A 14,812-nucleotide genomic window follows, 5' to 3' on the forward strand; every position below is an offset into this window, starting at 1 on the left:
ACCAGGTTGTATAGGAAGCTGCAATCCATCGAGATGGACGAGAAAAGTGGAATTTTTGGTATATACCAAGTGTTTTACGAGACACTATAAGTCCCAGTAAACTAACAACCTGTCCCTGGTTACAGTTGTCAGTGGAGTAAAAACTTTTTCTCTTCTTGTACGAAAGGGAAGTTTTCTTTTAAAAAAATTTGCAACAGCCAACCCCGGTCTCTCCTATTATTGAAAATAAAAATAAAATAGTTTTGTGACCGCCTACGATCTCGATTTAACAATAATTTAATTTATAAAAATAGGTCATTTTCATAAACAAGCACGTAATGTCTCCAGGGGAGTAACAGATTTTTAAAAGGTTGTACTTTTTCATATCATGTACGATAAAATTTTATTTAAAACATAATACGAAAGTATTGAAAAAATGTATCCATGGTTGAAAAGCCCATAACTTACAAATTAACTGACGGAGTTGTGTCATTTTTGGTGAGAGTGTAGCTCAAAGCCCAGCTTAAGGATATACATAGGCGTTCAAAATGGTTATCATTAACATCCGGCCTGAACCAAAAATGAGACAACTCCGTCAATTAATTTGCAACGTATTTACTTTTAAACAGCGAATACATTTTTTTTAGATCCCTCTGTTTACAGCGAGAAATTCACCCTCACTATTTCCATTTTTTAACATATTATGAACTCATATCTTTTGCTTTCAGCAGCCAAAAAAACGTTTGATTGTAGAGCGCTGACCGTCTTTTATCGCTTGCCTATTTCGTATATTTTTCTCTTGTGAGCCGATGATGTTGTAACCCCATACCTGATACTAAGACATAAAAACCTTTAAACATTTTCGTGTTTGTTATACGAGGCAGTAAAATTTATGACTTCAAGTACATTTAGTCTTTTATCCTTTGTCGCTCGTACCTAAATTACATGGATCTCATAAACAGCAACCATCTTAATTAAAAACTTCCAAATAGTTGTTATATTCTATTCCTTATATTTTTCTCTTATAAGTTGATTATGTTTTAATCCCACACCTGACTCGGGTGCCCAGTGGATGCTGGTCTTTACAGTTTCAGCTAGAACCGACCCGACGTCGTTTATCACATTCAGATTTGTAAATTTCTACCTAAGTTATGTGTAACTGGTACACAAAAACGCTATCAAAATAAATAACTAACAATTTAATAAAAGTCTTTGTCTCGTGTCGCTACACGCGCTTGTAGCCGTTCGAGGCCGCCCCGCCCCTTTTCCTGACCTTGGTGGGGGTGGCGCATGCACCCGAATCCTCGTGCTTTCGTTTCCGCGTCCGGTGCGGCAGCGACAGGAACGACTGCGGCTCCCAGTCGATCTCGAGCCTCTGCCTCAGTATCCTCTCGCTCTGCCGCGTCTGCACGTACACCTTCTTCGTCCTCCGCCTCTTCTCCGTCTTGCTCTCGATCGAGTTCTTCTCGGACATCACGATGCCGCTCGAGCTGGTCGACTCCCTGATCGCGTCGCTCGATATCCTCGCTAGCGAGGACGCCGGTCGGCTCGAGTCCTCGCTCAAACTGTCTTTGGTTATCGTCGACGATGGCTTTTCGAGCGTGAACGACGACGAGCCGCTGCTGTTGTCCGACGAGCTCTTCTTTTTCCGGCGCCGCTGCGCGAGCTTCGCGCTCAGCACGTCCTGCAACCGAAAGCCCTCCTGCTGAGCCTTGTGGAAGGCGTCGAACGTGGTCTGCAGAGTTTTCTCCGCAGAACCGCCATTGGAGAGTACATCGGGTGTCATGAGCTCGGTGTGCGGCACGTGGCGGCTGTCGCGCACCCACTCGTTGCTTTGCAGGTCGACCATTTGGAGCCTCTGGCCGGGATCGACGGTCAGCAGTCCTTCGACGACGCGCTTCGCGTCGTCACTCACGTCCTCCCAAGCGGGCGAGTCGAACTTGAAGTCGCCGTGCTTGATGCGATCGATGACGGAGGAGATGGTCTCGTCGCGGGATCGCGCATGGAACGGCGCTTTGCCGCAGAGCATCGTGTACAAGATGACGCCCAGACTCCACAGGTCGCAATTCTCGTCGTAGCCGCCCGGGTGGCCTTTAAGTACTTCGGGGGCAGCGTAATGCAACGTGAAACACGGCGTGTGTAGGGATTCCGTTTCACGTTTGAGCCTCGCGAACCCGAAGTCGATGATTTTGACTTGGGCGTCGTCGTCGTCCGAAGTGAACACCAGGTTCTCGGGTTTCAGATCGCGGTGCACCACGCCGCGCGTGTGCATAAAACTGACAGCCGACACCAGCTTGCGCAAGATGCCGGCCGCCTCGCACTCCAGGAATTTGGTCTTCTTACGGATGCGATGGAACAGCTCGCCGCCCTTCAGGTACTCCATGACGAGGTAGGTGTAGTTGTCGTCGTGGACGCACTCGTGCAGGTTGACGATATTCGGGTGACCTTGGCATGCCCGCAAGAGGTTAATCTCTTGCGTGCAGTCCCTCACCTGTAACGCAAAAGAAAAAGGAAAGATTAGATTCGCTCCAAAATTGGCTGAATTTGTTACCGGTTAATGGATAATTGGCTTTATTATAAATAAATAAAAGAAAAAAAAAGTTGTTATGTTGAAGTTAGGTAACATTAGCTAGTTTTCTCTAAATGCCGTGCCTTTCATCTCGTTCTATTTCCCAGTTGCTTATATCCACCATCTTTATATCTCTCTCGATATTGTCTTTCCATCTTGGTCACTGTTCTCCGATATCACTGGCTCTTATCGTATCGTATTCAGGGTTGCTTGGTCATCTCTCTCATCTCACCGCATGTGCATTTTATCCACTGGGTTATTATTGGATCTTATATGGGTTCAAACGTTATTTTCAAAGGACAGCGACCTCTCTTATTCTCTTGGAGTCATATTCCAAGCGTCGAATTCATACAAAACTATTATCGTGCTGTATATTTTGAGATTCAATTTTTCTGGGTAGATTACAGGGTCGCAGCAGTAGCAGCCTGTGAGAAAAATTTAAGGTGTTCTGCAATACTTGCAAAAAAAACTCGCCTTAACCAAAAATGGAGAATTATTAAATTCCTCAATTATTTATTCAAAACTTTAAGAATACACTGTAATAGATAATTCTGAATTTGTTGCTCTGGTGCTTACTTAGAGGTGAGATGAGTGAGATTATTTCCCAAAATTTCTCTAACATGTTTTCTACAATGTATTTGTAAATTGAATATTTGCTGTTTCCTAGAAAACCTTTTATAACATCAGTAAATGAAACCAATGCAAACCTTTTCAGATTCAATCACAGTGTTATCAAAGTTTTGATCTTCCATTAATCGACTTATCACCTACAAATATTCCTTCCATTAATTTTTCATGTTTGAGAGCGGGAAATTTTCCACATACGTATTTAAAACTTGCTAATTCTTTATTTAAAGCTTTAACTTAGTCTTAATTTAATATACAACGGTGGTACAAAATTAATCCTTTTTGGACAGTTCTTTTTCACCCAATGTTTCTACTGTACCATTCACATAAAAAATAGGTGTACTGCGTATATCCTGCTGATCTAGTAGAACTACCACAATTTTTAAGTTACCACAAATTATCGAACTATAGTCCTTGTATTTGATTTTCTCAAGCACTAATTCCAGATTTTCGTAGCATTGTTTTATTTGCATAAAATGTACAACAGATAGAGAAGCAAGAAAATTCGGTTGGATAAAAATCCTCCAGTTTTCAGAACTGTACCCTGTGAAAAGTTTCTAATAGATTAGGGATATCAGTGCAATAAACAGGTGAACCACTTTGTTCAAAATATTTTTCTATCCTGCGCTTCCTGAAATTTGAGATTTTAACGTCTGTGCCAGTAAATTTTTATTTTGAAGTCTAGACGCTAAAATTTCAGAAATATCTTGAGGTAAACGCTCTCTCCACTAAGTCACCGAGTTCTGATTATGAAAAAAAAAACGGTTGCTGAGAAACACTCCATATATCACCAACATCATTATGGGTAACTTCATCTATTTCAGGTTCAAAACAATTGGTGGTATCTTCTTCTAAATTGGCTGGATCCTCAGGTATTGGGACACGTAAGTCAAGTGGCACTGTTTTTAAATGTTTTTCAAATTTTTAATATATGCACGAACGCTGCACATGTACAAATTTGTTGGCTCTTTCCATAGCTTACAAACGATATGTGGCGTCCAAGATTTGTCTTGATCACCAATTTTTACTTTAAAAGTAGTGTAGTATTGTTTTTTTAAACAGGGGTGTAAATTTACGTCTAAATTTCTTGACCACAAAATAACTACACACAGTAAAACGTATCTGGAATTGTTTTACAAAGTCTTGGCATTTTAAAAAGAAATGTAGCTGCAATATGCCCAATAAGCTCACTAAACGACGCAATTATACCACAACGCGCTTTCTTTAAATGGCGCCACGATCCGACGCGACTACATATTTTACAACATATTTTACTTTCGGGGATTCCCCGCTAATATTCTGCTAATTTAAGCTAAATGTATGCCAGTAGCGTAGCTATTTAAATTTTTAGAATGTTATTTAATGTTAAAACAATAAATATGACATCTCAAAAAATAATTTAAAAATGTTAAAACCCTTAAAATATGAAAAATATCGAATCACAAATTCTTTGTGGGTCTGTGTTATTGCCATCGTTTAAAGTCGTTACAATACTGTTATTAAGTCGTGATCATAACCATGTGGAAACAGAATAAATCTGAATATCAATCAATAGTTTATGATTTTAACTATTTCCCTAACGAATTTTCGAAACCGTTACATACTCTGCTGACGATCTTCACCGCGTACTCCTTGCCGGTGGATTTGTGGACGCAGCGGCGGCATATGGAGAAGGTGCCATCGCCGAGAGCGGTTTCCGAGAGATCCATGTCGTACGCTTCGAAGAAGGGCGAGTTCTTGATCTTTAGGTGTGTCATGTGGTCCATTGCGTCGCCGTCCGCGTGCAGGAGGGCGCTGGAAACGGCGTTTTTCGTAAAGACGACGGACGGCGCGACGTATGAGTAGCCTTTGAAAATTTTATCGTAATTCGGGGGCACTATGGCCGGCGAGTCCGTTGGCGGCATCGCGGTGAACTCTTCGCTGAAATTGGACACGTCCAGTTCGTTCCTGAAATACGAAATTAAATACTTTTATAATAATAATAATAATAATAATAATAATAATAATAATAATAATAATAAATAAATAACGTGGTAGGCCAACTAGGAGAATATGGAAAAAAAAGTTCTCCAAAGCGGTTAATTTTAGCGATAAAACTGAAGAAACCATCTTTAATCAGAATTGTGACGCTTGACGCTATTGGCGTTTTCCAATTCTGCATGTTTAAAAACCCATTGTTCCAGCTTTGGCAGTTTTGGAGGTAATTGAGCGTTCTTCAATTTTTAGTTTATAACTAGGACATATACTTTAGTTGTCAAACCGCAATTACTTTTATAATTAATAATTTAATCTATGCCTTACCCCTCATGTTAACTCAAAATACTTCAATTATGAATAATTTGAAAAAAGTGAAGTAAATCTTCTGGTCCAAGTGCCAATGAATCTTATTATTAACATTTGATTTCCACTTTTGGAGTAAAATTATTGATTTATGTACTTTAGTTGTCAAACCGTAATTACATTTATAACTAATAATTTAATTTATGCCTTCCCCCTCATGTTAACTCAAAATACTTAATTCTGAATAATTGAATATAACAGGGGTGTATTATCCCATGAAACAAATGAAGTAAATCTTCTGGTACAAGTGCCAGTGAATCTTATTAACATTTGATTTCCAGTTTTGTAAAAAAATTGTATTTTCCAATAAGAAAGATGTATCTTCTGTGTTTCAAATAGCTCTTGTGTGTAATATATTTTGACAAGCCTAACAAAATCATTCAAAAGCATTTAAATATAAACACCTTCAGTTGCCGATTTCGTTTTTTTTTAAGTACGACGTTTTGCTTCAGCGAAAACGGAAAAAAAATCGAAACGTCGTACTTAAAGTCTCTCAACGTTGTCTTGTAGAGCTGAAAAAGTGGAAACGAGAAAGTGACTTTTATTTTACTATTTTCAAATAGTCTGCATTCTTCCCAGGTCGGTTGGCTTCTTTAGAGCTCAACTGAAACTGGCTCGCGCTCTATATTGTTAGAGGGCTATAAAGGTAACCGAGTCGCGGTTAAGATTGCTTAGCTGCTTATAGATTTCTATAGATTCTGGGATTTTTCATTGGTAGAAAAATAAGATTTGATGTCCGGTTTCATGATTATGTCATGATTTGTTGTAGTCTTAAAGTTCTGTCATGTTCTTTTCGCATAGTTGATATTTTTCGTCCTGTTTCCTTGCTTGTATTAATTGCCGCATATGCATGGAATCTCTAATGTAGAAATTATATGAGAAAAGAGCAGATGTTAGGAGTTAGGTTAAGTTCAACTCATCAATTTTTCAAACCCACCCTGTATCTCATTAAGTCCAAGATAACTAAGGACGTTTCTGTTTTGGAACCATTTAAAAAAAAAATAGATTTGGGTCATAAAACTCGTAGCACCCCAGTTTTGTTAATAATCGTAAAAATCGTAGTTCTATATACAGTGTATATAGAACTCGCAAGTATTCAAATAGTTTTTAAAACGTTAATCTTTTTACTTTTCCTGTTTTCACAAACATTTAAAAATCACACAAGTACATGCCGTGTAATAGAAATATTTCTCGCACATGAAAGGTGTAGTGAACTTCACGTGCACAATTAGTAGTTCATATAAACACGTATCCTAAATTGCTTCTGACTACAAGGTTGTTGTTGGTTGCTTGCTAAAGCTTATTGTTCCGATTTCAATGCTCGAACTTACCTAATGACAGGTTTGAAAGGGGCGGATATTTCTTTCCTGGCAAGGCGACTCCAATCCATGTTCTTGAAAAATGGATGCTCCTTGAGTTCCTTCGCGTCATCCTCGCCTCCTCCCAGTCGTTTCCGAGGATCTTTTATCAGAAGTTTGCTGATAAAATCCGCCACATCTTTGCCGAGCGCTAAAAGTACAACCAACGAGGTGAGTTAAAGAAACAGAGGCGGGCGCGTTGACGTACATTCAGGAATAGGAGGTGTCGTTTTGAGGATTCTCCTGGATATCTCTTGTTGAGTGTTCTTCTCACCTTCCACCGTGAAAGGAGATGCGCCCGTCAGTAGCTCGTAGGTGAGTACTCCCACCGACCACCAGTCGACAGCCTGCAACAAACAAACAAGCATATAACTAATACAATGACGGTTATTCATGTTTAAGGCTTCTGTATTTCTAATTATTCTTTTTTCTTTTTATTTTAGTAATTTGTGAATATCAATTGTTTTAAGTTGTCCTGTGCATTTACACATAGAAGGAAATAGAGTAAACAAAATATTTAGTTATTTTTTTAAATTATTTATTTAGTTTTATGCATACATTAAAATTTTGTTTCGTTATTTGTTTGTCTCTTATGTTGTGTGCATAATGAAAAGTTGGTGAACTTATAGTAAAGTAAAGAAAAAGTATTATTATTATTTATTTCTTTATTTTTTCTTTAATGGATAATTTAATATAAAACAAATGTCATTACTAATCGTTTAAAAAAAAACTTCATGTATTACACAATCAGCAGTGAACGTTATTATTTGCTTATTTAATGACTTTGTGGTTAATTGTGTATTTAGTAGTCCTCAGACTTCTTGCTCGTAGTAATACAAAGGATAATCTAACCCAAAATTCTCAAGGATGATAGTTAATTGAAGATTGCTGCTAATTGAGCTGGAGGCACATCGCTCAGCAAACAGCAATCTTTAATGGTATGAGACGTTGTATACATATATGAATACGGGAAGCAGGTAACTTAGCGGTTTAGCTGAAGACTATTTAACTAGCATTATTTTATTAAATATAGGCTTTTATACAGAAATCGATCAAATGGACAATGATATGGTAGGTCGAAACTTTAATCAGCTAAATGACGGATGTAGTGGGATATCCGAGAAGTTGGCTAATTTTGACTAGTTCTAACCATATTTCTTTTTCGATGTTGAGTTTTCACCTTTTGGTGCAAAGCGTCATCCTTCGTCGGGCTCTTTTCTTGTATAATGCGTTGATATGCGTTATTTAATCGGGTAGCAAATTATTTTAATTTTTGTAAACAGTATTCTAACCTAACCTAACAGTATTCTAAACTAACCAAAATGGCTAGTTGGTAGTAATTTATGATCAGAAAATATTTCTAAATTATTTTTGTTCAGAGGGAAAACGAACAAAAACTGGTTATAGACATGTTTGCCTTATTGACCAATTATGAAGTCTTTCTGACCAGGTAATTAAACAAACAAAGAAATGACATGCGGCTAAGACATGGGTTATTTATTATGATAAGTTATGTTTGAATGCAGTTTGAAGCTATGGCAAGAAAATTGCAGTCTTCTTTCATTCTAGTAGAAAAAACGTTAAAATTGAAAAAAGGAAAAAGAAGAAATTGACCAGACGTTCAATTACCAATTGGAAACGACATATTGCATCATTTATAGTATATTATGCAACAAGTGCGGTAAACGGCAGTTTATTTAATAAACGAATGACTTAAAAAGTTTATCGAACGTGTTGCATACTATACTTTTTCTATGACCGTTCGTTTTTGGGTCCACACGAATACATTCCCTGACGTGACCGTCATAATTGTCAAACGTCAAAATTCAAGCCGTTCAGTAAAATCTCAGAAAACATCCGATTGCCCCCAAACCGGTGCGGTAATATTCCGGAAATGTTCGAAGTTGTTCAGATCCGTGGGAAAAGAAACCCACATGCTCGGTGTATAATTAGGCATTTTACAGAAGGGAGTATGCCGGGAAAATCCAAGGGCTGCGACGCGACGGACGCTAACACGATCAGCACTATCAGCAGCCCCGACGGGATCACAAAGCATGGGACAAATGGTTTCGCAAGCCGGAGAGACAAGGACAGAATACCAGGCACCAATAGTAAAGTATAAGGCTAGTAAAATCGCTGGTAGACATTTTTATCAAGTCTGGTCGTATCTGCTGACCATTTCAAAATAGAGGATCATAAAACTGATAAATAAACATTGCTTCATGGCAACACTAGATCTTAAAGATGTCCATTTTTTAACAAAACAAATTAAATCTCGAGGAGACTTTTACTCCACTATGGATATTCCCTCTGAATTATCAAAAGAGTTAATAAAAAATGTAAACGGTTTATTTCTTGGCTGAAAGATCCAGAAAGTTATGCGGTAGATGCATTTACAACTAACTGGTCACCTTTTTATTTTTATGCATACCGACCTTTCTCGATCCCATTACAGTGTTTGCATACGACAATTGAAAATAAAGCAATTTTTGTTGTATCCGACTGGACCTCTCAGCCATGGTTTCCCATTTTTAACTAATTGCTTGTTAGTAAATTAATTAATTTCAACCCAAGTAAAGATTTACTTCTTTCTTAGGATAGGACTCCTCACCCATTATGGTAGCTGGAGTCTTATCCGGCGAGCATGGATATTTGTATGGCTTCCATTACCAGTAGTACCATTAATCAGTATAATTCCGGTTTAAAACTTTGGTGGAAGTGTTGCAAGCAAGAAAATTTAAATGTATTTACATTATCTGTACCAGATGTCTTAAAATTTTTGACATTGTCTTTTAATAAAGGCGCTTCTTACGGCACCTTGAACTCATACAGATGTGGAATAGTTGAAATAGCAGGGTTAGTTTTGGTTAGTTTTGCTAATGATTTTAGTCTAAAAAGATTTTTTTAAGGGAATCCTTAATTTGAGACCCAACAAACCCTTCGGACCAGTCTATTGTCCTTAACTACATAAAAAAATTCCCTAATGACATTTTCTTACAAAAACTAACTTATAAGTTAGCAGCACTATTAGCGCGTAGTACTGGACAAAGGGTGCAGACGTTGGCTAGTACTGAAATTTCCAATATTGACATAGCTGATGATGGCGTCACCATTAAAATCCCTAAGCCACTCAAAACGTCTGGTTTAAAAAAAATTAAGAAACTCCCAGTGGAATCTATTTATTACTTTTAAAAAGCCTTTTAAAAATGCAAAACGTGCATTAGTACATGGATAAGCGCAGTTCTCAAAAGTAGTGGTCTTGATACATCCATATTTACTGCCCATAGTACAAGGCATGCAGCCAGATCCGCCGCGGCTTGTAAGGGAGTAAGTATGGATGTTATTAGGCTGGCAGCACGATGCACTGAAAAGTCAAAAACATTTGCTATTTTCTATCAACGCCCTTTGTTAAAAAAATTCAAATTTTACCGTGGCGGTTCTGGGCTCATAATCTCTAATTACTTTTTAAATGTATTTCGGTTTAGGTTACAAAAATAGCCTTTCGTTTAGTGTTTAAGAATCGGTTTTGTTACCATGCTTTTGTGATAACTTCGTTTCTTCCAAGAATAAATATATTTACAATTGTTGCAAATTTCGTTAAACATCTACAGTATACTTTATTATGAAGACGAGGCCTAATATAATTAACAGATCAAACGAACTTACCTGAAGTGAAGTTCGATCCGAATTACATGAAGCCTCGTCGCAATAATTAAACCAACCCAACCCATAACCCTAGGCATACAATTATAAATATTTGGTTTGCTTTAAAAAATAACACTATTAATATAAAAAGTACAATACCATTACTAATTTTACTTCCAAACTATAGCAACATTATTTCTGCCAGAGGCCTCACTGAATTGAACAATCGCCTATTCTCATTTTATCCGTTGTTGGTTTTCTATATAGATTTAACTATCGTGGAGGTTTTAGTTGTGTTTACCACTTCGACGTCGACCAAAACGAAAAAAAACCTTCGTTTGTCTCGTAAGTGGTATAAACAAATACCCCGTTTGAGGCTATGCTGTAGACTTGTCACCAATTAGCGATGTTGATGTAGCGTAAATATGGCCCCGATATCGAACAAATATGAATAAAAGCGGGCGTGATAATTAAACAACATTTTTGCTTGTAACGGTTCGTAAAACTTGTAGCAATACGTAAACCAGTTCCGCGCAATGAACCAAACAAAAATATTGCCAGTGGTGAGACAGGCACGGTCAGCTGACTAGATATTAGTTCAAGCTACCCCGATTCCTTTTAAGTGCACCGTTTTATATCATAAAAAGTCTAATCTTCAACCAAAAAATATTTGTTCTAGGAAGGAACATTCCAAAGACACATTATAATATGTTTACGGCGTTTTGTGAACTACTTACCAAAGTTTTTCATAAATGTTAATTTCTCATCGAATTAAGTCAGCAATTTATTTTGAAAATTGCCTATAACTTTTTTATTTATGAAAATTTTGGATACGAATAAAATAGTATATTATCCAATAAGTGCAGTAAACGGCATTTGAGTCACGAGATTATTTGGCACGAGCGGAGCGAATGTTTAATAAACCAGAGACTTCAAAAGTTTACCAAACATGTTGCATATTATACTTTTTCTACGGCCTTTCGTTTTGCGTACGTTCTTGCATAACAACTGTCTGAATTGTCCGAATGTCCGAAGTGGCTCGGATCTGTTGGAAAAGAAACTCACGTGGTAAAGTGGCACTTCTCGCACGTTATATCAGTGCCTAATTAAGTATTTTACAGAAAGGAGCAGAAAATAGTATATTATGCAACAAGTGCGGCAAACGGCATTCGACTCACGAGTTTATTTGACAAGAGCTGAGCGCAACGCAGCGAGTGTTTAATAAACGAGTGACTTAAAAAGTTTACCGAAAGTGTTGCATACTATACTTTTTCTACTGACAGGACGTCAGAATTGACAAACGTCAAAATTCAAAGCGTGGGAAATATCTCCAAAAACATCCGATTGCTCCCAAACCCGTGCGGTAAAATCCCGGAAATGTCCGAACTGGCTCAGATCCGTGGGAAACGAAACTGGAGTGGTAAAGTGGCGCTTCCTACACGTTAGATCGGTGTGTAATAAGGAATTTTACAGACGGGAGTAGAAAAACATTATTATTTCTTATTTTATATGGCAATAACAGTTATCTATAGTCTTAAAAAAATGCCCCTGTCGAGCCTTTTTCATACAGATTGGTTGGTATCTGTGATGAAAAAAAAGAGGAAATACAGTTTTTTATTTATGTATTAGTAGTATATAGCTGGCAATGTCAGTTGAGGACATAACTTTTAGTGGTTATTTAATTTTGTGTTCTATCATCCACAATTTTAGTGGCCAAACTTAAGCGTTTATTTCAGTTAGCAATTTAATTTAAAATGTACCAAGATTATGATACATTTACAATTTAGGTATTTCCTATTATTGGAAAAAAATATTTCATAAAACATATTCTACCTCTTTCAATCTGTAGCTTTTGGACTAACTAAACTAACTAACCAAAACTACCGTGCATAACTAATTCCCTTTCTGATTTTTTAATGGAACCCTATATCCAACTACTTTAAACTACTTTAGCTTGATGAATTATTAACTCCTCCATCTTTTTACTTTTATCTGTCGTTATTTAGCAATTTTTTAAAATGGTGATAAATAAGCGAGATATAGCATAACTATTTTTATAGTTATATAAACTATGGAGCATAGTGTAGGCATAGATAGTATAAGTACGTACCGGTTATGGAAATTGTTGTTAGTCGTTTATATAGAAAAATCATTGGGTTTTAAAAAGTCTTTTTTTATATTTCTATAAGAGATCCAAGCGGAATAATATATTGCAAGGAAGTGCTCCAATTAGCTCAGCGTCATTCGTTGAATGCTAATCCGTTTGCAACATTCGTGGAAAATATATGCAGATACTTTCACCAGTTTCATTCTTGAAATTCTAGATTGATATGATCTAAGTTACCGAAAATAATTGTTACTTATTATGTATTTAATTACTTGAAATTTTCGGTCGTTTTTTTATTATTTAAATTCAAAAAATTAAAATGACAAAATCTAAACATTACTGCTGCCAAATGGACTAAAACTGTTTAAGTGTCACCAGTAAAATGATAAAAATAAAAACGGCATTCTCATAAATTTTATCATGTCTCATACCGAATCAATAAAAATGTTTCGAAGTCACATTAAAGAATAAGTAAACAATTCGATATTCAAACTGTTATCTCGTTAAAGATTAGTTGTAGCGTGGCTCCGTGTTGAATAGTATCGATAAATTAACGCAAAAATGCTGTAACATTGTCGGATTAAGCATTTAATAATTTGGAAGGTCAAAGCTTTTTCGCATGTTGCGTATTAATATTTTGGTTTCGGAAATACTTCGATTAGCTGACATGTAGGCGCGTTCCCAAAGATACGTGTCTATTTTTTCTTGAAGCGGGTTACATGAAAAAAAAAGTAGTTGAATAAGCTAAATATTTTTGAAACTGCTAACTAAAAAAAAATAGCCAATAGTCTAAAATGAAACATCTGACGTTTTGGATAGTTCTGAGTTCCATAATAAATTGATGAGAATAATTTGTTGGACATTTCGGGAAAAATTATAGCAAAGCAAAAAAAAATAAAATGAGGAAAAATTCTGGTGAAAATTAGAGAGAGTAACTAAACACACGAGATCGCGCCCGATGCTAAAGCGCTTAGTCACTGAAATAAACAATGGTACTGTTCGCAATGATTTTATGATATTTATACGTTTTCTACCCTGCAACATTACTGTTTAACACTAACGTATGCAAGTTTAGTAAAATTCATTGCAATAATAAAGAGCTTGCTAGAGCAAATTATGTAATCATAGACATATCAAAAGCAAATTGAATACAATAACTAGATAATTGAATTTTCTGTAACTTGCTACAGCGGGGTTCTTTTAATTGATAGTAAATATTGTAACGCAATACAAAGAACATTATACAGATACATTCTCATTCACACACTCACCAACTTTGTAGTTTGAAAATATACAATAACAAAAAAAACCATAGGTAGGAATAGTAATCAATCAATGTAGAATTAAATTATGCACCACACCATATAATAAGGTGTATTTAGGAAACGAAGTTTTTGTGGCTTTGAAAATTGTACAATTGGAAACCTTGTAAGCGATAAACCAATATTAAATATCAATTTCGGAATGCTGATTCTTGTGTTTCTGTTTACTATACAGGCGAACTACGAACCAAATATAATTAATGGAATGAAGAACCCTACCATATATATATATATATATATATATATATATATATATATATATATATATATATATATATATATATATATAACTTAAATGAACTAATGAAATGGTGAAACACAAATAAACTAAAATTTCAATATCAATAAATGTTATGACATTCAGCAGAACATCAAATCCTATCATATATCAATCTAAAATGAAAGGAACTATAATAGAACAGAAACAGAAATGAAGAATCGTGATGTACTTTTTGATTCCGAATTAAAATTTGATAAACATATAGACAACATAACAAAAAAAAGGTTACAAACTTTTAGACTTTGTGGTTTGAAATTCTTGAGGTTTTCAAAATAAAGAAATGCTGAATCTATCGTACAATGCATATGTTACGAGTATTCTCGAATTTTATTCGATTATCTGGAGTCCGTATTATTCTGTATATAGAAATGAATTAGAAAAGTACTTTTTACAAAGCTTCTGGATTCCTCATGCGTCGGTTTTTGTTCGAACTTGCTGACGTTTCAACAATTATTCTGTTGGCTGCTTCAGAGCTTGACTGAAACTGGCTTACATTTTACTCTGTACCTGTTTATAAATTGTTTGAGGGGGGCGGAGCTAAATGAAAGGAATTAAACACCGTCTCGGATGACTGTTTCCCATATT

The 14,812-nt window shown here is 36.2% G+C and overlaps 1 protein-coding gene across 2 annotated transcripts in view; it reads right to left on the minus strand.

Moving 5' to 3' along the window:
- Positions 1-559: 559 nt before the first annotated feature.
- Positions 560-14,812, minus strand: part of LOC132697800 (ribosomal protein S6 kinase alpha-5-like) — a 126,058-nt gene continuing 111,805 nt past the window's right edge. For both annotated transcript variants that reach the window (XM_060663456.1, XM_060663455.1), the window contains exons 6-9: positions 7,082-7,220; positions 6,847-7,024; positions 4,780-5,122; positions 560-2,470 (exon numbers count right to left, since the gene is read on the minus strand). In XM_060663456.1, coding sequence (XP_060519439.1) covers positions 1,205-2,470; positions 4,780-5,122; positions 6,847-7,024; positions 7,082-7,220 — 1,926 coding nt within the window. In that variant the 3' untranslated portion in view covers positions 560-1,204. The remainder of the gene's footprint in view (positions 2,471-4,779; positions 5,123-6,846; positions 7,025-7,081; positions 7,221-14,812) is intronic.

This window comes from Cylas formicarius, unplaced genomic scaffold, assembly GCF_029955315.1.
Source record: "Cylas formicarius isolate icCylForm1 unplaced genomic scaffold, icCylForm1.1 PGA_scaffold_2__14_contigs__length_35257938, whole genome shotgun sequence".
Lineage (NCBI taxonomy): Eukaryota > Metazoa > Arthropoda > Insecta > Coleoptera > Brentidae > Cylas > Cylas formicarius.